At 48.3% G+C, this 25,230-nt stretch overlaps 1 protein-coding gene across 2 annotated transcripts in view; it reads right to left on the bottom strand.

The window, feature by feature from the left end:
* Positions 1-25,230, bottom strand: part of LOC143975800 (inactive carboxypeptidase-like protein X2) — a 162,703-nt gene that overhangs the window by 107,731 nt on the left and 29,742 nt on the right. For both annotated transcript variants that reach the window (XM_077478340.1, XM_077478339.1), the window contains one exon: positions 4,104-4,213. In XM_077478340.1, the coding sequence (XP_077334466.1) occupies positions 4,104-4,213 (110 nt within the window). The remainder of the gene's footprint in view (positions 1-4,103; positions 4,214-25,230) is intronic.

A 25,230-nucleotide genomic window follows, 5' to 3' on the forward strand; every position in this document is an offset into this window, starting at 1 on the left:
GAAGACCACATACGGGTTGGTTTCTTAGTAAGAGCTTGGAAGGGCTGAAGTAGCCAAGAGAATCCGTTCTCGTGGATATCGCCAAGCTGGCTGAAAGATCCAGGTATCCTACAAGTGTTCTTCAAGTTTAGTTTCCCTACGTGTTCTACAACAACGTCTGTGGCAGAGACATTATCTTGTACGTTTTACAATAACATCTGTGGCAGAGACTTGTTCCTGAGTAAGCACCTTCTTGGCTGCTAGGCCTTGTGAGAGAAGGACTGTCCAACTTGAGTGAACATCCAGTTGTGAATGGCTATTCTCTGGATGCAGTCAAAGTAAGCAAGTTCTTCAACATTTTGACTTTGACACTAAGAGAACCTGAACTTCCTTTCCAACCCTCTGATCCCAATTTAAGAGACTGTTCATTGTCTACGTTTTGCAAATAAAATCCATTCAAGTGGATCTGTTGTCTCTCGAGTTACTGGGCCATTACCACGGGACACCCCTAGATGTGAAGTGAGGAGGAAGAAGGTAACGGTAAGCCCAAATCTAACCAGCAGCTCCTTCGGGGGTAGTGCTATAATAAGAACCTCTACAACCCCAGTGATCCTCATTACAAGAATTATGGCATGCAACAGAGGGCCTGAGAGGAAATAGCTGAGCAGACTTGGCTGAAGAGCTCCGATGGCACAAGACTGGCCTTGGAGTTATTGCTTTGACCCAAGTCCAGTCCAGGAACAGAAGGAAGAGGATTTCTTGGACCAAAAATTGGTTGCTTTATTACTGGTGACCAATTCTGTCATATGCCTTTGCTGCGGGAGCTCCAAGGGAATAATCCGGATGATTTTCGGAATTATCTCCAGATGGCGGACCCCTGCTTTCACCAACTCTTGACATTGGTGACCCGCTATAATAAGAAGCAGGAAACATGCATGAGGCTTTTATATTATTTTTTGGTTGAATAATAATGATTTGATTTGGTATATTTTCTATATTTTTGGATGCATAGAATGCACTTTTTGGTTCAGTTCTATTGGCAGATAGCATGTCTGATTTTAATTCTTTCCTTTTTTTAATGCACAATAAAAAAAATTGTGTAGAATAATACTTGGCTGTGTGTTTTACTTCAAATGACAGTTGGGGAGTCGGCAGTTACATTTAAAAAAAATACAATGTAAAATTAACAAGGGACACCAACATAGTTGTATCTTTGATCTTAAAAAAATAAAAATAACAAGCATAATAATATTATTCTTGATATCACTAGAAAATAAAAGCTTTTTAAAATCCGTTTGCAATAACTCCATCAGTATCACCAGCAAAGCAGCTTCATTGTTATCCCATTATAGAAGAAGAGAATTGTGCGCTGCATTTCCACATTTCATAATTTGCCACGTCACGAATGTTAATTCTCTGTTACGAACGCTAGTTTACAAGACCGACCGCTTCCGGATAGTCCTTGTTTCCGAGCATGCGTGTTTGCACTTTGGACTTTTGTCCGACGGACTTGTGTACACACGCTCGAAAAATCCGCCAACAGACATTTATAAGCCTGCCATCCAACATTTGTCCGCGGAAAACCCGACAACAATTGTCCGATGGAGCGCACAAACGGTCGGATTTTCCGCCAACAGCCTGTTATCGGAGGGAGGGGGTGACTGTAGTACAGATGTATGGGGCCCAGGCCAGACTTCAATGTTCTCTCCCCATACTACCCCCCTGTATGCTCTCCCCCCCAGTGTTCCACTGTGTGTCCCCCCCAGTGTTCCCCTATGTGTCCCCCCCTCAGTGTCCCCCTGTGTGTCCCCCCGTGTGTCCCCCAGTGTTCCCCTGTGTGTTGCCCCCCCCAGTGTCCCCCTGTGTGCCCACCGTGTCCCCCTGCGTGCTTCCCCCCCAGTGTTCCCCTGTGTGCTTCCCCTCCCCAGTGTTCCCCTGTGTGCTCTCCCCCCAGTGCCCCCCCCAGTGTCCCCCTGTGTGCTCCCCCCCAGTATCCCCCTGTGTGCTTCCCCCCCCACAGTGTCCCCCTGTGTGCTCCCCCACAGTGTTACCCTGTGTGCTCCCCCCAGTGTTCCCCTGTGTGCTCCCCCCTAGTGTTCCCTTGTGTGCTCCCCCCAGTGTTTCCCTGTGTGCTCCCCCCGTGTTCCCCTGTGTGCCCCCCCCCAGTGTTTCCCTGTGTTTTCCCCCCCAGTGTTTCCCTGTGTGTTCCCCCCCCAGTGTTCTCCTCTGTGCTCTCCCCCCAGTGTTCCCCTGTGTGTCCCTCCCCCCAGTGTTCCCCTGTGTGCTCCCCCCCAGTGTTCCCCTATGTGTCCCCCCCAGTGTTCCCCCCAGTGTTCCCCTGTGTGTTCCCCCCCAGTGTTCCCCTGTGTGTCCCCCCCCCAGTGTTCCCCTGTGTGTTCCCCCGCCCAGTGTTCCCCTGAGTGTCCCCCGCCCAATGTTCCCCTGTGTGTCCCACCCCCCAGTGTTCCCCTGTGTGTTTCCCCCCCCCAGTGTTCTCCTCTGTGCTCTCCCCCCAGTGTTCCCCTGTGTGTCCCCCCCCCCGTGTTCTCCTCTGTGCTCTCCCCCCAATGTTCCCCTGTGTGTTCCCCCCCCATGGTGTCCCACTGTGTTCCCCCCCCACGGTGTCCCCCTGTGTGCTCTTCCCCCTCCCACAGTGTTCCCCTGTGTGCTCCCCCCCAGTGTTCCCCTGTGTGCTCCCCCCCAGTGTTCCCCTGTGTGCTCCCCCCCAGTGTTCCCCTGTGTGTCCCCCCGAGTGTTCCCCTGTGTGCTCCCCCCCAGTGTCCCCCTGTGTGCTCTCCCCCCAGTGTCCCCCTGTGTGCTCTCCCCCCAGTGTCCCCCTGTGTGCTCTCCCCCCAGTGTCCCCCTGTGTGCTCTCCCCACCCACAGTGTCCCCCCCGTGTGCTCTCCCCGCCCCCAGTGTTTCCCTGTGTGTTCTCCCGCCAGTGCCCCCCTCCAGTGTTCCCCTGTGTGCTCTCCACCCCCACAGTGTCCCCTGTGTGCTTCTCCCTTCCCCAGTGTCCCCCTGTGCCCTCTCCCCCTCCCAGGGTCTCCCTGTGTGCTCTCCCCAGTGTCCCCCTGTGTGCTTCCCCCCTCCCCAGTGTCCCCCTGTGTGCGCCCCCTCCAGTGTCCCCCTGTGTGCTCTCCAACCTCACAGTGTCCCATGTGTGCTTCCTCCCTCCCCAGTGTCCCCCTGTGTGCTCTCCCCCCACAGTGTCCCCCTGTGTGCTCCCCCCCAAAGGTGTGGCTTGGGACGCAGGGGGCCCCATGATCTTCTATTGCCCGGGGGCCCCATCAGTTGTCAGTCCGCCCCTGGTGGGTGTCATGGTTGTCACGCAGATCAGACTTCAAACATGTCTGTCTTTCTTCATCTCTAGTAGAGAGTGGATTGATCGCATTAATAGTTTCAGAATACAGGTAAATCTTTCTTTGCTTTCCTTTTAGTTCACAGAAAGTGACAAGGACACTGCATTTTTGGCATAATTGACAAATATATTATATACTTGCTTTTTATAAATGTTCTTATCATTCAAAGGAAAACGAATGCAGCCCCACATGTGAGGACTGGTAAGCTACAATACATTATATTTTGTGTAAAGATATTCTTTAGTAGTAGATGGTGGCACCATGCTCAGGCAGCCAAATCTAACCCATTCAGGCTTTTTATGCATGGCGCCACCATCCATTTGTTCCCAATCTAGCTCACTCTGGCTATTTGTGCATGGTGCCACCATCCATGTGTGCCCAGTCTTGACAACTCTGACTCTATGTGCATGGTGCCACCATCCATGTGTGCCTACTCTAGCCCACCGTGACTCTTTGTGCATGGCGCCACCATCCATGTGTGCCCAATCTAGCCAACTCTGGCTGTCTGTGCCTGGTGTCACTATCCAAGTCTCCCCCAATCTAGCCCACTCTGGCTGCCTGAGCATGGCGCCACTATCCATGTGTGCCCAATCTAGCCCACCATCGCTCTCTGTGCATGGTGCCACCATCCATGTGTGATCAGTCTAGCCCAATCTGGCTGCCTGTCCATGTGTGCCAAACCTAGCCCACTCAGACTCTCTGTGCATAGTGCCACCATCCATGTGAGCCCAAACAGATTTTTGCCCACCCAGCCATCTCACCTGAATATTAAGGCGTCCACGGTGGGCCCCCAGGCCATAGCGTTTGATGCTGGACGCACGCAGTTGGTAGTCTGAGACCCTCAAAGACTCTAATCCCAACGGGGGACACGCTGCAAGGTAAAAGCATAAGCCATTCATTACTAAAAACAGTGACAAGTCCAACATTAAACCCCACAAGAGTAAGTGTGACTACAGAGGGTGAAAACAAATCACGATGTCAGAGGATTCAAAAATGCAGGTAATGCAGCAGAAGGGGTGAGTCTACTTTACAGGTACAAAGTATCTGTGGTAGTGTTGGGACAGTAAGGCAAGGCAAATCCAGGCCACGTATCACCAGTGGCTGAAACTTCAGGTTTACCAGGGAATAACCTTTAAAGGGTCAGTTACTATTTTAGTCACTTCAACTGTCTTCTTACTGGAGACCCCACCAGTGAGAGTCCCAGCTCTGCTTCTGCACATGGCATTGTTAGGTGTTCCCACCTATCTTTATGTGTTCTAGCTCCTTCTTTCACCATCTCCACAATATAAATCCAGCAAGGATGGTGGGAACCCCCCATAAAGGGGCACAGTGGGTGTGCAGACCCGGGAACTCAGTGCTTGAATGGTGGGATCCCTTCACAATGGACACATCAGGTATGAAGACCCAGGAACTCAGTGCTGGGATGGTGGGATCACCTCAAAATGGACACAGCAGGTATGAAGACCCCGAAACGCAGAGCAGGGATGGTGGGAACCCCTTGGAATGGGCACACTAGGTGTACAAACCCAGGAACTCAGCTCAGGGGTGGTGAGAGCTTCTCATAATGGACATACGTAGCAGGTCTGCAGACCAAGGAATTCAGCACAGGGATGGTGGGAACCCTTCACAATGGCCACAGCAGGTGTGTAGATCCGGGAATAAGTAGACCTTCGTAGAGCTAACTGTAGCAGAAAATAAAGGCAGCATAGGTCATTCTAATAGAAAATGTGTGTACAGGTAGCCGCGCTTAGGAAAAAGGGGAACAAACGTTAAGGTTGCTGCCGCCCTTCAGTTCCTCAGACTTTATTAGAAGTCTGTGGCTTGTATTATTTAGAATATTGGTATGAGCCAGGGGCGTAACTATCGGGGGTGCAGCAGTCGCGACCGCAACTGGGCCCTGTGATGCAGGGGGCCCCTGCAGCCCCCTCTACATATGGCCAGCAGCAGCATAGGCAGCTAGCACACACTATTACATACCCCCTCCATATACCCCTGGGGACAGGGGCCCCTTCTCACCTGGGGGCAGTAACTTCATCTGCCCTGGAGAAAAGGACCTCATCTGTTCTGGGGACGGGGACCCAATCTTCCCTAGGGACAGTCCCCCAATGGGGCACCTAAAAATGTAAAAAAAAAAAAAAAAAACTACTGATACCAGTGGTGGAACTACAGGGCTCACAAAGGTCATACCTGTGACCACGCCCTGGAGTTCCATCGATGGACTCAGAGGGAAGGACCCTGGCTGGGGTTCAGGGGGGCCCTTCATGGTTTCTTGCATCGGGGCCCTGAAGGTTCTAGTTATGACACTGGTATGGGCTATTGGCGCTACCTCTGTTGGATTAATTTAAGGTCATTCTAAATTAGGGGGTAAGTTCCTCAGGGGTGGGTATTGACATGAATAATTCTGTGCTGCAAACTATGTAAATATAAAATTCATAAATACAGGCAATAGAGTGAATGTGGCCAGTAATGCTCTGATTATTGCACTTCAAATATATGTCTGATCACATAATCACAAGTAATAGAACTTGCTTTCTCTATTGGGAATCCTCAGCACACTGTGACCCTTCTTAGCAGTTCTCCGTAATTCTGTGACTTGGCTTTGGCCACAGTTTATAAGATAAGCAGAAAATGATGGGTACAATCTGAGAATGATATTATATTTAAGGAATGCTGGATGGCCACTTTCCAAAAATTCTGAAACCTGCTGGGAACACAAGAGGATTTCTCAATACCCCATTTACGCCAAGGAGACGCTGGATGATTCTGGATTGAATCAATGGACCTGTGTTTATTTACTAAGCACAACCCAGATCACTCTTATCTTGTGTCTATTTGTGGCCTGGTCATTCTCTTTTCCCAAAGCATGCTCGAGCTCAAGAACTTCTCAACGATTACCGCTGGTACATGATGTACACAACCAGCAGGTCAATGCTGAAGTCCTTTGAACCTTGAGCAGAACCATGACAATTCTTTAACGCTGGTCATACAAATTACAGTCTGAATGTACAATATCTTACAAAAAGAAGCATAACTTAAAGTCCTACCTAAACTATCCATACAATTCAATAGCTAATCAAGTAGGCCCATAGTTGTTGGCTAATCTGAAGGACATTGTACAATCAGACTGTAATGTAGGTGGCCGACCTTAGTTAGGTTGACCAGGTACAGACAGACGTCTCCTCTAGAAAAAAAGCTTAAAGGGGGCCTATGAGGCCTTCCTGACACAAGGATGACACAAGGATGAGTAGGCCTATGAGGCCTTCCTGACACAAGGATGACACAAGGATGAGTAGGCCTATGAGGCCTTCCTGACACAAGGATGACACAAGGATGAGTAGGCCTATGAGGACTTCCTGATACAGGGATGAGATTTTGTAACAAGAAGAGGGTGGGTCCACAATTTTTGATGCATGTTAAATTGGAAGGATCCTCTAGTGACTGCCACGAGGGTAGACATCTTCCAGCTAGCCAGTGTTATCTCCAAACCCTACAAAACTCTAGTCTCCCCTAGACAGAAAGCTTAATGGGGGCATAGGAAGCCTTCCTGACAGAAGGATAAAATTATGTAACTAGAAGAGGGTGGTTCCACAATTTTCAATAATTGTTCCAATTGAGGGATTAGTTACTGATCGCCAGTAGCGTAGACATCTTCCAACTAGCCAACACCATCTCCAAACCCTTGTCTACCCTAGAAAGAAAGCTTAAAGGGGACCTATGAAGCATTCCTGACACAAGGATGAGATTATGTAACTAGAAGAGGGTGGTTCCACTATTTTCGATGTGTGTTCTATTTGAGGGACCCTCTACTGACCGTGACCAAACTCTACAAAACTCTAGTCTTCCGAGAAATAAAGCTTAAAGGGGGCCTATGAAACCTTCCTGACATAAGGATGAGGTTATGTAACTAGAAGAGATTGATTCCACAATTTTCGATGCCTGTTTCATTTGAGGGGTCCTCTACTGACTTCCACGAGGATAGACACCTTCCAACTAGTAAACACTATCTCCAAACCCTACAAAGCCCTATTCTTCTCTAGAAAGAAAGCTTAAAGGGGACATTCAACATCATCTATTTTCCACATTTAATACTGTTTTACTGTCAAAACACTGGGGTAGAGATGTTAATTCACAGATTCAGTCGTGTAGGATTAACATCTATGAAGCCTTCCTGACACTAAGGATAGGAATATCTAACTAGAAGAGGATGGTTCCACTTTTTGTAAATCTCACACCCTCTTCTCAGAGAATCGAAATGTTGCAAGGGCTACTCAGATGTTGGACCCAATGATGGAACTACCAGGGTCACAAAGGCCATATCTGAGACCAGGGCCTGGCATTCCACCACCGCGGGGGGGGCCCAAGACAACAGGAAGGGGGCCGCTGCAGAACATGTGAAAGAAGACCGCTGCAGGAGTAAAGGGCCCTGGGCTTGGAGGAAAGGGCAGAGAAACCGATGGAAAACACCCTGACAGTCAAGGAAACTTAATGGTTTCTTGCATTGAGGCCATGATGGTTCTAGTTATGCCTCTTGCCCATTCCCACTTCAAAGCCCATTGCAGACCTGTACTGTCTGCTCTCCATTGTATGGATGGCTGGTTTTAAACCCTACTATGCCACTCCCTCGTTCACCACGCACTGACCACCCATATCGGGAGCCACTCATTGAGCAAGGCCTCACATTTCCTCATGGTTACAAGCTATGGCTCGGGGGATCTGACCGTGTACTCGGGGCCCGTGAGATCCAGGGCCTTTAGTCACCTGACACCTGTTTCATTTGTTGTATATTCTAATCACCACCAGGAGGGTAGACCTCTTTTCACTGGCCACAACTATTAGCCATTATCCTCTATTATCTCCAAGCATGACCATGTTTACACCATGTACCTTGGTCCTAGGACCCTGATAAAACTTCCAATCCAGCAGACCCTAAGAATATATTTACATGTATGGCGGTCTGTGGCCCAACGGTATGCACTCCTACTTTACAAGCTGATACTACAGCATGAAGACACCCTTTGCTGAAGGTAAAAGAAGAAGATTTTGTCTTCTGGCTGGAGGTATCGCTGTTTGCAAATAACTGGTACAACGTCCAAACAGTGGTATCATATGAAAGGCACATCTTGTTACAGCCAATAGTACCCATATCTGGTATATTTCTTAAGTCTTTACTCCCAGGTCAGTGATGAGTGTTGGGTGTCTTAAGGCCCATGACAAAGGAAGCCCATGAGGAGGTACCGAACACTGTTTCACTAGTCTGCACCTACATCTTCCTTCTCTGAGGTAGGTCTTACTTTACTTTTCTCCAATAGACTGGATTCACCCTAAATGAAGGGACCTGCCAAAAGATCGGGATTAACCAGTCATTTCCCTTAAGGGATGGCAAAAAGCTAAGGGAAATATGTTGACCCCCTTCCAGGGCCGTCTTTAATATTGATTGGACCCTGGGCAAAACTTTTTTTGGGGCCCCCCCCATACAGTTTTGCTCTCCGCCTGTTCCGAAACATACACTAAATAGCAGCTAGACACAAAATCGGTTTACTGAATCAGATCAGACAGCTATTGCGATTGGTTGCCAGAGGTTACAGTGTATCATTACTGCTCACTGACTTGTTGCTATAGGTTACAGTGTACCATTACCACTCACTGACTGGTTGCTAGAGGTTACAGCACACATTACGGCTCACTGATTAGTTGCTAGAGGTTACAGCACATGAATTCTGCTTGTTGATTGGTTGCTAGAGATTACTGTGGATATGACCTCGGGGGGGGGGGCATCATGATATACATATCAATGCCGCCAGCCGCCCCTATTTACATTTGAATGCCGGTAATTTACATGTAAAACACAGGGTCTGCAGGTGAGTCATCTTTACACAACAATGGGGCAGAAATGGGCAGCATTAGTAGCAGCACTTCACACTGAGATATCGGGACACAGCACGGGGCTAAAAGCTCAAGGGACGAGGGAATTTAAACCAGGATAGTTGGCAAGTATGAGGCAGCTGCTTTGGGCCCCACAACAATGACAGGGCCCAGGGCAGCTGCCCCTTTTGCCCTGCCTTAAAAACGGCCCTGCCCCCTTCCTACAACCATCTGTCTCAACACAATCCGCAGTGTGGTAGCAATCTGGTATAGTGTATTAACAGGAGGTTTGTATATAAGTATCTGAATCTCTAGCTGCTGTATAATAGTCTCTGAATCTGCTTTTTGCTGAATTTCAGATCATTTCCCTCTGATTCATAATAAGCACATTCTTGCAGTAAATGTAATAAAGCTCTTGACTTCTCTCCATTGGCTAAAGTACATGGCTCTGGTCGCAGAGGAGGAAGGAAAGAAATAGATTTAAGGAAACAAAGTTATAAAATGTGTCTACCTTTAGGGGGGACATTAGAGTGCAAGCTCCTCTGGTACGGAGACTGATATAGTTACATACATAGTTAGTAAGGTTGAATAAAGACACCAGTCCATCCTGAGTGAGGTGTCCACAATTGTCCCTATCCCTGTACATTGCACACTCACATCAGTCCCTACCCTCAAGGAGCCCACAATCCAAGGTCCCCATTCATATACTAGGGCCAATTTTAGACAGAAGCCAATTAACCTACCTGCATGTCTTTGGAGTGTGGGAGGAAACCGGAGTACCTGGAGAAAACCCACACAGGCACAGGGAGAACATGCAAACTCCAGGCAGGTAGTGTCGTGGTTGGGATTTGAACCAGCAACGCTTTTTACCGCTAGGTGAGAGTGCTACCCACTACACCACTGTGCCGCCCAAATGATGTGACTGGCTCAGTGTTCTCTGTACAGCACTGCGGTATATGTGAGAGCTATATAAATGTATAATAATAATAGTGTGTGACTGTGCGGGCGACATTGGAGTGTACATTTTTGTTTATTAAAAATCTTGCAAGCATACAGCTTGGTATTAAAACAAATTTACATCTATGCAAAAATAAATAAAAAAGAATATCTAAAAAAGCATACAAAAAACAAACAGGCTTACATCAAAAGATAACAAAAAAGCAAATGGCTTTTTGCCAAAAAGCATAAATAGAACTATATACAAAGAAACATAAATGTATTACTAGCAAGCTAAAAAAATGTGCAAAACAAAGCCCTAACCTCCACCTAAACAAAGCCTCAGGCTAAGAAACGATTACACATTGATCCCTTGCATGCAGACTTTTTCCAAAAATCTGATCTTATAAAAATCTAGGGGGACGTAAAAGGACATAAAGCAAGCCACACACCAAGAGACTGACAGACACCAGATACGGGGACCTGACATTCCTCCACGCCTTTGTCCAGGCCCCCGGCCGCCACCTGTTCTTCTCAAGACCCCAAATCTTCCCAACCTCACCCAGAATGTCGTGCACCACCACCTCGACAGGAAGGACCTTTTTCCGAATGGAAACCTGACGCCGTGCATTTCATGTGAAGAAACGAACTACTAAGCTAACTAGGAAAAGTGTCTCAAAAGCCCCCCGTACGACCACTCCACATAACTCAAGCGGGAAAAGAAAGGAATACCCAGAGCCCCACCTTCCCGCTTATAGACTTCTACATTGAAGGGGCACTGAAGCAAGAAATGGTCCATTGTCTCCTCCACCCCACCACACTCCATTCTTGGACATCCACATTTCTCAGCAGAGCAATGCTTCAGGTTGCCCTTCATACAGAGCAGGGGTGCCCAACCTTTTGAAGAGCGAGGGCCACTTAAGCGACTTCGTAAACCAGTTGCGGGTCACAATGAGCAGAGTGGGCAGACAACAGCTCTGCGTCCTCTCTGCCTATGCAAAGCAGACACAGACACAGCCCACTCTTCTCTATGGGCCCTCTGATCTGATCAAATGGGGATGGATGGATCCGCTTCTGTTTTTTTAGCAGATCCGGTTGGAGGTCGGCGGGTATAAACGGACACAAGTCTGTTTACATCTGCCGCTCCAGAGTGGTGAATGGAGGGTCCGATTGGGTCAGACACTGATGGTCTGTGGTCTACCCACACTGTGGGTGCAGCGCAGTGCACCTGTGGCTTTTTCTGCAGGTTAGCTGTACTTTGCCATAGAATTCTATTATATCATGCAGGTGTGGTGCACTTTCTGAAAGTGCACCAAACCCACAGGTAAAACCAGAAGTCTATGGCTCAGTGCAGGTAAGCCACAGGTGTTCTGTACTACACCTGCAGATCAGTTTGAAAGCAGCCCAGTAACCACTGCAGAACAGATATGTTCATATATACACTGTGATTTTAGTAATAAATTTGCTGTCCCATTTGGTAGCACTCCGCCTATGACAGGAGCCGGTGCTATAGCTCTACGCTGGCTTAATTCACAACGCTGATGCTCTAGCATGTCGGGTAGGCAACCTGCAATCTGGGCTTGCCAACCCGCCACCCCAGAGCAGGAGTTTGCGGGCCACATCAGAGGGCTCCGCGGGCCACATGGTTGGGCACCCCTGACATAGAGTCTTCCAAGGGACGAGTGCCAGGCCAAATCCCAAAACTTTAAAGGGATTCTCTCTAGATTAAGCAAACGCAGACCCTCCCTCACAACAGGGCCTGGGCAATCCCTCAAGGCCAGTGGCTCACTAAAGGCAGATTCAACAACCCTCCTCTCCATGGCCTCAGGGGCGGATCCAGAGTCTAATCTCGGGAGGGGCACTGCTATAAAATATGTTTTTTGGGGGGCAATTTACATGGGAAATGGCTGGTATTGGCGCTTCAATCATTACGGCACCATGGTTGTTATGGTGTCAGGATGATTGAAGCGCATTATTTCTATTAATACATTGTAATATAAAATTAAATGGTTCAACTCACCATAATGCAGAATCAGTGGGAGCCCTGAGGATGTCACTTGCCATGTCGCCTGCCACCAAATGTGGATTGTCACTTGTCACCAAATGCGGATTGTTACTTGCCACGTCACCTGCCACACATTGCGGATTGTCACTTGCCACGTAGCCTGCCACACATTGCAGATTGCCACTTGCCATGTCACCTGCCACACATTGCGGATTGTCACTTGCCACGTCGCCTGCCACCAGATGCGGATTGCCACGTAGCCTGCCACACATTGCGGATTGCCACTTGCCACGTCACCTGCCACACATTGCGGATTGTCACTTGCCAAGTTGCCTGACCCACATTGCGGATTGCCACGTCACCTGCCACACATTGGGGATTGTCACTTGCCACGTCACCTGCCACACATTGCGGATTGTGACTTGCCACGTCACCTGCCACACATTGCGGATTGTCACTTGCCACGTCGCCTGCCACCAGATGCGGATTGCCACGTAGCCTGCCACACATTGCGGATTGCCACTTGCCACGTCACCTGCCACACATTGCGGATTGTCACTTGCCAAGTTGCCTGACCCACATTGCGGATTGCCACTTGCCACGTCACCTGCCACACATTGGGGATTGTCACTTGCCACGTCACCTGCCACACATTGCGGATTGTCACTTGCCACGTTGCCTGCCACACATTGCGGATTGCCACTTGCCACGTCACCTGCCACACATTGCGGATTGTCACTTGCCACGTTGCCTGCCACACATTGCGGATTGCCACTTGCCACGTCACCTGCCACACATTGCGGATTGTCACTTGCCAAGTTGCCTGACCCACATTGCGGATTGCCACGTCACCTGCCACACATTGCGGATTGTCACTTGCCAAGTTGCCTGACCCACATTGCGGATTGCCACGTCACCTGCCACACATTGGGGATTGTCACTTGCCACGTCACCTGCCACACATTGCGGATTGTCACTTGCCACGTCGCCTGCCACCAGATGCGGATTGCCACGTAGCCTGCCACACATTGCGGATTGCCACTTGCCACGTCACCTGCCACACATTGCGGATTGTCACTTGCCAAGTTGCCTGACCCACATTGCGGATTGCCACTTGCCACGTCACCTGCCACACATTGGGGATTGTCACTTGCCACGTCACCTGCCACACATTGCGGATTGTCACTTGCCACGTTGCCTGCCACACATTGCGGATTGCCACTTGTCACGTCACCTGCCACACATTGCGGATTGTCACTTGCCACGTTGCCTGCCACACATTGCGGATTGTCACTTGCCACGTTGCCTGCCACTTATTGCGGATTGCCACTTGCCACGTCACCTGCCACACATTGCGGATTGTCACTTGCCACGTTGCCTGCAACATATTGCGGATTGCCACGTAGCCTGCCACACATTGCGGATTGTCACTTGCCACGTCACCTGCCACACATTGCGGATTGTCACTTGCCACGTCAACTGCCACACATTACGGATTGTCACTTGCCACGTCACCTGCCACACATTGCGGATTGCCACTTGCCACGTAGTCTGCCACACATTGCGGATTGCCACTTGCCACGTAGCCTGCCACACATTGCGGATTGTCACCTACTGGTGGTCTTTTGTTGGGTTACAGAGTGAACATAGGCAGCAGAGAGATGATGCAATCTCTCTGCTGCACACAGCTTCCTACACAGTGAGGGCGGAACTGGAGGGATGCAGGGCAGTGAGAGATGATGTCATCTCCCTGCTCCCCTGCCTGCTGGCTTCCTGATTGGCCAGCAGCCCTCCTAAGCCGCCCAGCTGCCCCCCCCCTCACCCGTCCACTCAGCGCGGGTACCCGCGGAACCGGCCGCGCGGGTACCCGCGGAACCGGCCGCGATTGGACCCGCGGAACCGGCCCGCGGGTACCCGCGGAACCGGCCGCGATTGGACCCGCGGAACCGGCCCGCGGGTACCCGCGGAACCGGCCGCGATTGGACCCGCGGAACCGGCCGTTCTGTCATCAGCTGGCGGTATTCTCGGAGGGGGCAATTGACCCGTTGCCCCCCCCTGGATCCGCCCCTGCATGGCCTTGCTAGGAAGAGACTTAATTTCCTCTGCCGTCACTCCCCACTGCCGAAAGCATTGACAGGCAAGGGGCAACATAAGCCAGGAGCTCACCATGTCAGACCCTCAGGCACTTCACTGGCCCACCATTCTTCCAGCTTCGCAGAAAAGGCCTGAACCAGGGCTGAAGAATACCAACCCACCCAGGTGGTTCCTCTGCCATCATGTTAGCAAAATTAGGTTTCAAAAGCATCAGAGAGAAAAATACCACCGGGTTGACCATACCTAGACCACCCATCTGCCTGGGAAGGTGGGTTACAGACCTCTTAATGAGATTCAGTTTGTTCCCCCATAACAGTTGGAAGAAACAGCTGTAGATTCTCGCATAGAGAGACACTGACAAAACACGGAGAAAGCTGACATACAGAAATACCGGGTAAGTTTTAATCAGGTCAATCCTTTCCCTATAAGAGAGTTTCCAATCCTTCCAGCTGGCAACCTTGGCATCAGCATCTTGTAGCCCGATTTGCAAGGCCGTAATCGCCGGGACCAAATTTGATGCCTAAAACTTTAATTTCCTGTCGGGGCTCTGGGAAGGTGTCCAGAACCATGAAGCCATCATCCTCCAGAAAACAATCTTATTCTGATTGATCTTTGAGCCAGAAGCCTTAACATACTGTTTATCACAGGGCTATTCAGCGTCACAGATAGAATACAGTGATCGGAAAACAAAAAAAAAAAATCTATTCTACTCTATTACCTCGCTGAAAAGTGAATCCCGTGTCCTTTGGCAGCAATGAATGTGCACCTCAACCAGACCTGCCTCTCTAACTACTTTATTTAAAAAAAAAAGCCTTCACATTCCAGCCTGGCTCCGGTACCTTTCCTGTCCCTAGTCCTAGTGACGGTGTTGAAATCACCACCGAAGACAACTTGCTGGGCTGTGAAAAGAAAAGGCTTGATCTTCATGAAGAGGCATTTCCTGTCCCATTTTGTCTGTGGCCCATAGATGTTGATCAGGCGCAGGTCCTGCCCCCTCATGGCAGTCTAAGACCATGGATCTCCCCATTTCTACCTCAATAATCCACCAACAGGTTACCATGCTGGGAAAAAAGTACCGCAACTCCAGTATAAGGCTCGGACGCAAGAGATCAGAAGGAGGGGCGGCGTCTCCACTCTTTCTTCGCCAGATGAATATCAGCCAAACTAGACAACCGGGTCTCTTGTAAAAAGAAAATATCGGCATCAAACCAACTGAGCAAAAATAAGGCCATGTTACGAGCACTTACTGATTTTATGCTGGCGACATTAATGGTCGCCACTTTCAAAGGAGCGGGAACCGCCATCAGGATGACTGAGATAAAGGTTTCTTAGCCTGCTTACCCCCCTCCCTACCTGGAGACCCTACATGCTTCAATGTTCTCTGTGATTCCACCTCCATTGAAACCACAGAATCATCACATGAAGAACCGGCACCCTTCACCTCAGAAAGCACTTCAAACGTGTTGGACACCTCCAACCTCAGGTACAGGCCCATCCTTCTTGTTCTTCCTCTTCCCAGACTTTCTTTTTGCCTCCAACCACCCCATATCATCATGAGACAATCCTGAACGCAAAGCCTCCTCCCCTTCCATTCTACCATCACCCACAACATCATCCACCCCACTCATGCCACTACCCACAGCAGTCTCCCCACCCTTCACCCCAGCACCCCCACCATCATTCACTCCGTCCACCGGCACTTCACGCCCTCCAGTCCTCAGACACCGGAGAGTGTTGGGGGGGGGGGGGGGGGTCGGTGGTGCAACCATATACACTGGTCCAGCTCCTTCCACAGCCCCCACTACCTCTGGGGAGACTGACATAGAAGGATCAGACACAACATCCATGGACACTGACTCGGGGGGGCACAACACAAGGGTTTATTTCAGTCAGGATGACTGAGATAAACGTTTCTTAGCCTGCTTACCCCCCCCACTACCTGGAGACCCTACACGCTTCAATGTCCTCTGTGATTCCACCTCCATTGAAACCACAGAATCATCACATAAAGAACCCGCACCCTTCACCTCAGAAGGCACTGGAAACGTGTTGGACACCTCCAACCTCAGGTACAGGCACATCCTTCTTGTTCTTCCTCTTCCCAGACTTTCTTTTTGCCTCCAACCACCCCATATCATCATGAGACAATCCTGACCGCAAAGCCTCCTCCCCTTCCATTCTACCATCACCCACAACATCATCCACCCCACTCATGCCACTCCCCACAGCAGTCCCCCCACCCTTCACCCCAGCACCCCCACCATCATTCACTCCGTTCCCCCGGCACCTCGCGCCCTTCAGTCGACAGACACCGGAGAGTGTTGGTGGTGGGGGGGGGGGGGGTCGGTGGTGCAACCATATACACTGGTCCAGCTCCCTCCACAGCCCCCACTACCTCTGGGGAGACTGACACAGAAGGATCAGACACAACATCCATGGACACTGACTCGCTCTCCTCTGCCTGCTTCATGTCCAGACGAAAAAAAAAACTCTTCCACCATAGCAAACTTATCACGCAAGGCCTCAGGACAGGGCCGGGACAAGGGGTGGGCAGGAGGGACGGTTGCCCTGGGCACTGTGGTATCATGTGAAGTGCGGGGGGGGGGCACCACAAGGAGATGAGGGAGGGGATTTGTGTTGAGAAGTGGAATTTGGGGGGGGTGTGGAAGCGGGTAAGAAATGTCCTAGGAGGGCAAATATGAGGAGGTGTGCTAGAAATGGTGATATGGGGGGGATTTGTGTTGGGAGGGGGGATAGGGGAAGAGGATTTGTGTTAGTAGGGATGGTTGGGGGTATCTGTGCTGGGGGGAATTTGTGCCAGATTGGGGAGGGGACTTTGTGCTGGAAGGGGGGATTTGGAGTGGGGGGGGAGAGGATTTGTGCTTAGATGGGTAATTTGAGGGTTAGGGGATATGTTGTGGGGGTGGTGGGGGGGGGATATTTGTGCTAGAGCCATATGGGTAGAGAGAATTTGAGCTGGGGTAATAGGGGGCAAAGATTTGCTCGGAGCGGCAATTTCTGGAGGGAGGTGGATTTGTACTGAGAGGAGGGGGAATTCTTCCTTAGGAATTGAGCATGCTTATTAGTATAAATTTTTTTTGGAAGGGTGGGGTTTTTTTTGCTTACACATAATGCTCATACATATGGGGGGGCGCAATTTGGCATGGTCGCCCTGGGCTCTAGATGACCGTGTCCCGGCACTGCCTCAGGACACTGGCTGTACGCCGCATGCCCAAACTCATCACAAAGATTGCTTTTGATCTTATTGTTATCCTTAGCCAGATGCCCCATCTCTGGACACGAGGAGGCGAAATGACCACGAGAACTGTGCCATACCCTTTCCATTTTCAGATGATGGATTGAACAGAGCTCCGTGATTTGTTCAAAGCTTGAGATATTTTTTTTTTTTTATAACCCAACCCCGCTTTATACTTCTCAATACAGGTTTTCCTTTCAGGCCCTCAGAGGTTTGTTAGAGAACCTTAGTGAACAAAGAGAATCATGAAGGCCAAGGAAACACACCAGACAGGTCAGGGATAAAGTTGTGGAGAAGTATAAAGCAGGGTTATTGTTATAAAAAAAAATATCCCAAGCTTTGAACATCTCACAGAGCTCTGTTCAATCCATCATCGGAAAAAAGATGATGACCGCCCCTTGACTTTTGTGACTCATCTCTTCTGTGGTCGGAGGTCCGGCATAAAGTGAATACAACATATGTGAACAATGTGTGACCCCAAAGCAGCTGAATCACTTTATTATCCCAAATCTTTCTCTCCCCCCCCCCCCCCCCCAAACATCCCCTGCAGCTAACCATCCTGCTCAGAATTACAAATCAGAGTGAAGATTTCCCAGCAGAAGAGCGGAAATGCCCCAATTTTTCCTCTGAACAAAAAAAAAAAAAAGAGAGAGATCCCGGATCTCAGACTACTGTCTTGTGCCATATGCTCCCATATAAATGTCTGAAAGATACAAAATTTCTGGCTGCCTCTGGTTCACACTGTCCCCTCAAATTCAAATCCCAAAGGTGTTCTGTCGGGTTGAGGACTGGACACTGTGCAGGCCAGACAGGTTCCTCCACCCCAAACTCGCTCATCCATGTCTTTATGGACCTTTCTCTATGCACTGGTCCAAAACATTTGTTGGAGGGGGGATTATGGTGTGGGGTAGGGGGGATTATGGTGTGGGGGGAGGGGGGATTATGGTGCGGGGAGGTTGTTTTTCAGGGGTTGGGTTTGGCCCCTTAGTTCCAGTGAAGGGAACTCTTAAGGCGTCATCATACCAAGACATTTTGGACAATTTCATGATCCCAACTTTGAGAAGAATTAAATATGACCTCTAATGGTAAAAATCTGAAATAAAAATATATAGCAACTTTGTGGGATCAGTTTGGGGACGGGCCCTTCCTGTTCCAACATGACTGCCCACCAGTGCACAAAGCAAGGTCCATAAAAACATGGAGGAGGGAGTTTGGGGTGGAGGAAAATTTACTTCAAGTGCAATAATTCACATTATAATAGTAACTAAAACATATAAAATAAGTGTAACAATCAAAATAAATAAAAATTCCAAAGCGCAGTAATGGTGAGAACCTCCCAACTAAAAATTTGTTGCACTTGAAGTTAATTTGTTTTGCAATTATCTGTAGAGGGGTTTCCACCATCCCTGCTAAGTTTCATTTGTTATGTCTTATCTTCAGTTTGATACATATCACTGAGATCGGTATTGTGCTAATATTGAAGTTTATTGAGATTTCCATACATTGGAGGGTTCCACCATTATTGTTAAGTTATTGATCAGTAAGTTAGCGCTACACTTTTTTTTTTTGTGGTGTGGGAACACATAACAGTGCTTAGCGGGAGGCCTTTTACTAACACTTTTTTTAATTTTACCTCCAGTAGTTTATTGTAAATAGTAGTGTGGTGATTACATATTATACTAAAGATCGGCATTTGTGGCATTAATAAACATCGACAGATTTCAGTTTTGCCCCACCAGGCCCCCCCCCCCCCCCATGAACAATGTGCCTGGCTACAGAGTTCATCTCCCCATCCCTGCGCTCAGTGTACTGATAGGTGGCACTGATTGGCAGTACTGATAGACACTGATTGGCACTCAAAGGCAGCACTGATTTGCATTCATAAGCTGCACTGATATGCAGCATTGATGGGCACTGATTGGCAACATTGATTGGCACTGATGGGAAGCACTGGTTGGCACTGATAGCGGCACTGATAGGCAGCACTTATGGGCACTGATAGCGGCACTGATAGGCAGCACTGATAGCGGCACTGATGCGCACTGATAGGCAGCACTTATGGGCACTGATAGCAGCACTGATGGCGGCACTGATGGGCACTTATGGGCAGTATGGATGGGCACTTATGGGTAGCACTGAGTGGCATTGATAGGCTGCACTGATTGGCACTGATAGCGGCACTGATAGGCAGCATTGATGGGCACTGATTGGCAGCATTGATTGGCAGTGATGGGCAAATACTAATTGGCACTGCTAGCAGCACTGATAGGCACTGCTTGGCAGCATGTATTGGCACTGATGGGCAGCACTGCTTGGCACTGTTTGGCAGCATTGATTGGCACTGCTAGCAGCACTGATGGGCCCTGATTGTGGCATTGATAGTGGCATTGATTGTGGCACTGATGGGCACTGATTGGCAGCATTGATGGGCACTGATTGGCAGTACTGATTGGCACTGATGGACAAATACTAATTGGCACTGCTAGCAGCAGTGATAGGCACTGCTTGGCAGCATGTATTGGCACTGATGGGCAGCACTGCTTGGCAGAATTGATTGGCACTGCTAGCAGCACTGATAGGTGACACTGATTGGCACTGATGGGCCCTGATTGTGGCATTGATAGTGGCATTAATTGTGGCACTGATTGGCAGCATTGATGGGCACTGATTGGCAGCATTGATTGGCACTGATGGGCAAATACTAATTGGCACTCCTAGCAGCACTGATAGGCACTGCTTGGCAGCATGTATTGGCACTGATGGGCAGCACTGCTTGGCACTGTTTGGCAGAATTGATTGGCACTGCTAGCAGCACTGATAGGTGACACTGATTGGCACTGATGGGCCCTGATTGTGGCATTGATAGTGGCATTGATTGTGGCACTGATTGGCAGCATTGATTGGCACTAATGGGCATCACTGATTGAGGCACTGATAGCGGCACTGATATTGGCACCGATTGGCACTGACTGCAGCACTGATTGCGGCACTAAGGCTCCCTCCTCCCCCCTTTCTCCTTACACACCGTAGCAATCAGTGAACTGGACATGATGCCAACTTGTTTACAAGTGTTCGCTCCTTCATTGAATGGCGCGATCACAAGGTAAAGTGCCGCTGTCATCGGCCCTTTACACCGATCCGTGATGCGCCAGGTCCGGGCGACACGGCCATCACAGACACTTCCATGTGCTCACCCCAGGGGGCGCGAGTTCGGGAGGAAGTCCCTAAATGCCCTCCTAGAACTAGCCGTCTTTCGGCTATGGCCCGGTCGGCAAGTGTTTAATATGGAACAATTTTTAATAAAAAGACAAAGCAGAGCGGACACAAAAGTAACAATGTTACCTTTTATCTCTATTCCTAAAATATGTTTATAAACACGGTGGGGTTGATTTACTAAAACCGGAGCGGTACAAAATCTGGTGCAGCTGTGCATGGTAGCCAATCAGCTTCTAACTTCAGCAAGAAAGCTTTGACAGGAAAAAAAAAAACCTGGAAGTTGATTGGTTCTAGCTTTTTCTATCCTGTCAAAGACAAAGAAATGCATGAGAGGGGGGGCCAGCGGTCGGAGGGGAGGGGCATTGCATGGAAAATACCTGAAGATGGAATGTTGTGTGTCAAGCTGTGATTTTATTTTTTTAACCTCGCTACTTTTTTGGTTTATTTTTTTTACTTCCTGTGTTGAATCTTTGAGCCGTAATATAATGTAGCAAATATCAGATCAGAGCCCAAAAGAGGAGGAGGAGGAGGAGGAGGAGGAGGAGGGCCCTCTGTAGAGATACTTGACTCCATCCTCTGCTACATACAATGATCTCCCACTTCTAATGACCTCTGTGAGTATCTCTGGAGGACATGAAGAGAGCTCTGTACCATTCCCTTCCAGAAGAGAAGAAACAGCTGGACACCGGGCGGAGGCACAGGAGGACTATGCTCTACACTGGGGAATGTAATTTAATGCTGAATAATACATTTTAAACTGGCGCCACTTCTGGAACCTTCAAAGAGGCTTCTTTTTTGTATAATCTTTTTAATTAAATGAATAAATGTGTATATAGCTATCTATCCATCTATTGTATCTATATCTTAACTTAAAAATAAAAAAATATATATACACACACACACTATATCTATATCTGTAGCTATATATTATTTTTAAGTTAGAATATATATATATATATATTCTTAACTTAAAAATAAAAAATATCTATATCCTAACTTATATACACACACACTATATCCTAAGTTAAAAAAAAAAAAAAATATATATATATATATATATATACACACACATACATATACACCGTATTTTTCGGACCATAAGACGCACTTTTTTCCCCCAGAAATATGGGGGAAAGTGTGCCTGCATCTTATGGTGCGAATATACGATTGGCATCGCCCCCGCCACAATCCGGAGCGGTCTGCGGCCTCGGCCTTAGGAAAGGCCATGCCTTCGGCCTAGCTCTGGAGCAGCGGCCATCTTGGTGCACCCGCCGTTTGCAATGTGATCGCTCCATCGCGGAGCGATCACTTGTAAACAAACCGGCGTCATGCTGTGCGCTGCATCTGTAGTGCCCACAGTGCTGCTCTGTGACAAGTGCAGTCACAGCCATCCCTCCATACTCTGCAATACCCGCAAATACTTTGCAATACCCACCAATACTCTGCCAATACTCTGCAATACCCGCCAATACTCTGCCAATACTCTGCAATACCCTGCTAATACTCTTCCATACCCTGCCAATACTCTTCCATACCCGCCAATACTCTGCAATACCCGCCAATACTCTGCAATACCCGCCAATACTCTGCCAATACTGTGCAATACCCAGCAATAGTCTGCCAATACTCTGCAATACCCTGCTAAGTGCTAATACTCTTCCATACCCTGCCAATACTCTTCCATACCCGCCAATACTCTGCAATACCCGCCAATACTCTGCAATACCCGCCAATACTTTGCCAATACTCTGTAATACCCGCCAATACTCTGCCAATACTCTGCAATACCCGCCAATACTCTGCCAATACTCTGCAATACCCTGCTAATACTCTTCCATACCCTGCCAATACTCTGCAAAACCCGCCAATACTCTGCCAATACTCTGCAATACCCTGCCAATACACTGCCAATACTCTACAATACCCTGCAATACCCACCAATACTCTGCAATACCCGCCAATACTCTGCAATACCCGCCAATACTCTGCAATACTCTGCAATACCCTGCCAATACTCTGCAATACCCTGCCAATACTCTGCAATACCCTGCCAATGCTCTGCAATACCCTGCCAATACTCTGCAATACCCTGCCAATTCCCTGCCAATACTCTGCAATACCCTGCCAATACTCTGCAATACCCTGCCAATACTCTGCCATACCCTGTCCATACTCTGCCATACCCTGCCAATACTCTGCCATACCCTGCCAATACCCTGCCAATACTCTGCCATACCCTGCCAATACTTTCTATGGTAATGTTCACTGTGCATTTTCTATGGTAATGGTCACTCTGCATTTTCTATGGTAATGGTCACTCTGCATTTTCTATGGTAATGGTCACTCTGCATTTCATGGGCACTGGAAAATATTTTAGTACACCATTTGGTTCAGAATTTTTTTTTTCTTTTTTCAACCTCTAAAACCTAGGTGCGTCTTATGGTCAGGTGCGTCTTATGGAGCGAAAAATATGGTATATACACACACACTATATATATATATATATATATATATATATATATATATAATATGCAATACTTCATAACTCCCTAACCTAAAAATATATATATATATATATATATATATATATACACACTATATATATATATATATATATATATATATATATATATATATATATATATATATATATATATATATATAGTGTGTGTGTATATATCATTTTTTTTATTTATATATTTTTTTTAAGTTAGGGAGTTATGAAGTATTGCATATTAGTCTCATACATTGGAACTTTGGATTACGAGCATAATCCGTTCCAGGAGAATACTTGTAATCCAAAGCACTCGCATATCAAAGCGAGTTTCCCCATAGAAGTCAATGGAAACTAAGATAATTTGTTCCGCATTGACTCCTATTGCATGCAATATTGCATGTGGCCAGAGGTGGGGGGGTGGGGTGCCGGGGAGCCTCAGAAATACTTGGGGACAGCTTGGCTGAACTGGGAAAGGCTCAGAAACACTCAGGAATGGAGTATTTCCGAGTGTTTCTGAGTATTTCTGAGTGATTCCGAGTATTTGCGAACGGCTTCGAACCGTTCCGAGTGTCCCTGGTGTCCCCCGCATTTCTGGCCAAATGCGGTACTGCACACCCTATTAGCTTGAATTCTGCTTGTTTTGCAAGGCAACACTTGCAAACCAGGTCAGAATTTTTTTTTAAAAGTCGATCGTCTTTCAAAACGCTCGTTAACCATGCTACTCGTAAAACCGAGGTTCCACTGTATTTGCCCTGAATTGACAGTATCGGTCCAATAGCCTGTCTTAACTTTTCATGTCTCTGGTCCTTATGTGGGGTCCAGACCTCACCTGGCATGGTGGGGATACCCCCTGGAGGGGGGTCTTCAGAGTCTGGGAAACATAGGAACTGACCACAGCCCCGCACCTGTATAGCACCACACTTATTGAATTCAGTGCCAAGGTGAGTGGCCATGTAGGATCCAGTGCCCGAAGTAGCATTACAGGCCATCCCCAAAGCTTGGAGTTCAGGGATGTAGCAATAACCCTATAATATAATGAAGCCAGCTGCTTGGTAACATCCATTGCATTCATTCTTTATTGGCTACATGGCAACATAGAGCAGTAACACCCGAACGCGTTTCGGCTGAAGCCATACTTATTCCTATGAGTAAGGCTTTCGGCTGAAACACGTTGGTGTACTGCTGTGTCCTGCCATGTAGCCAATAAAGAATTGATGCAATGGATGTTGCCAAGTACACTAGAAAAATCTGAAGTCTCACAGGGCGGAGTAGGGCAATAGGAGTATGCATAGGGGGAGTGCCCATCAAAGCCTTTACCAGTGTCCAATCACTTGCCAGTAGCTACCTATAACCCCATATCCATGAATATCAATCCTGTGTCCCGTACTGTATGGTAAAGACTTTTGGAAATGTTATAAACGGCCAGCTGGAGGAGCTTTTGTCTCATTTTCACAAGCTAAGCAGTGTTTCCTGATCAGCTTTTCTTGAAGAACCCTGTTGCTGTTGTTTACAGAGCTCAGTAGCTCAAGCTGGCACACACACACACACACACACATGCAAATGAGTCAGCACAGCGTCCCCTCTAGCAAAATGTTGTTTGAGAAGCCAGAGAACAAAGGAGATTGGCGGCACAGCCGGGAGAAAAATCGAAAGAATTTATTGAAAGTCCATATAATCAAGCGAACATGACAAACATCAATCCAAAAAAAAAGGTGCTTAGTGGACGCGTTTCACACAGACATGGTTACTCATCACGTGATGAGCACATCTCTGTGAAACGCGTCCACTGAGTGTTCGCTTGATTTTACGGGCTTTCGATAAATACTGTTGATTTTACCTCCGGATGTGCCGCCATTCTCCTTTGTTTCCATTGGATTTCCCTGGCTGCGGACAAGGCAGGCACCCGGATCTCTTCAGCAGCTCATCAGATCCTCACAGGTGGCTTTGAGCGGTGTGTTCCCAGCTCTTTCTCTCACTGAACAGCCAGGGAGCCAGGCATGTACATGGCTGATAAGGATCGGT

This window comes from Lithobates pipiens, unplaced genomic scaffold (genome assembly GCF_037356315.1).
Source record: "Lithobates pipiens isolate NorthernLeopardFrog02 unplaced genomic scaffold, aLitPip1_a1.2 Scaffold_13, whole genome shotgun sequence".
Classification (NCBI taxonomy): Eukaryota; Metazoa; Chordata; class Amphibia; order Anura; family Ranidae; genus Lithobates; species Lithobates pipiens.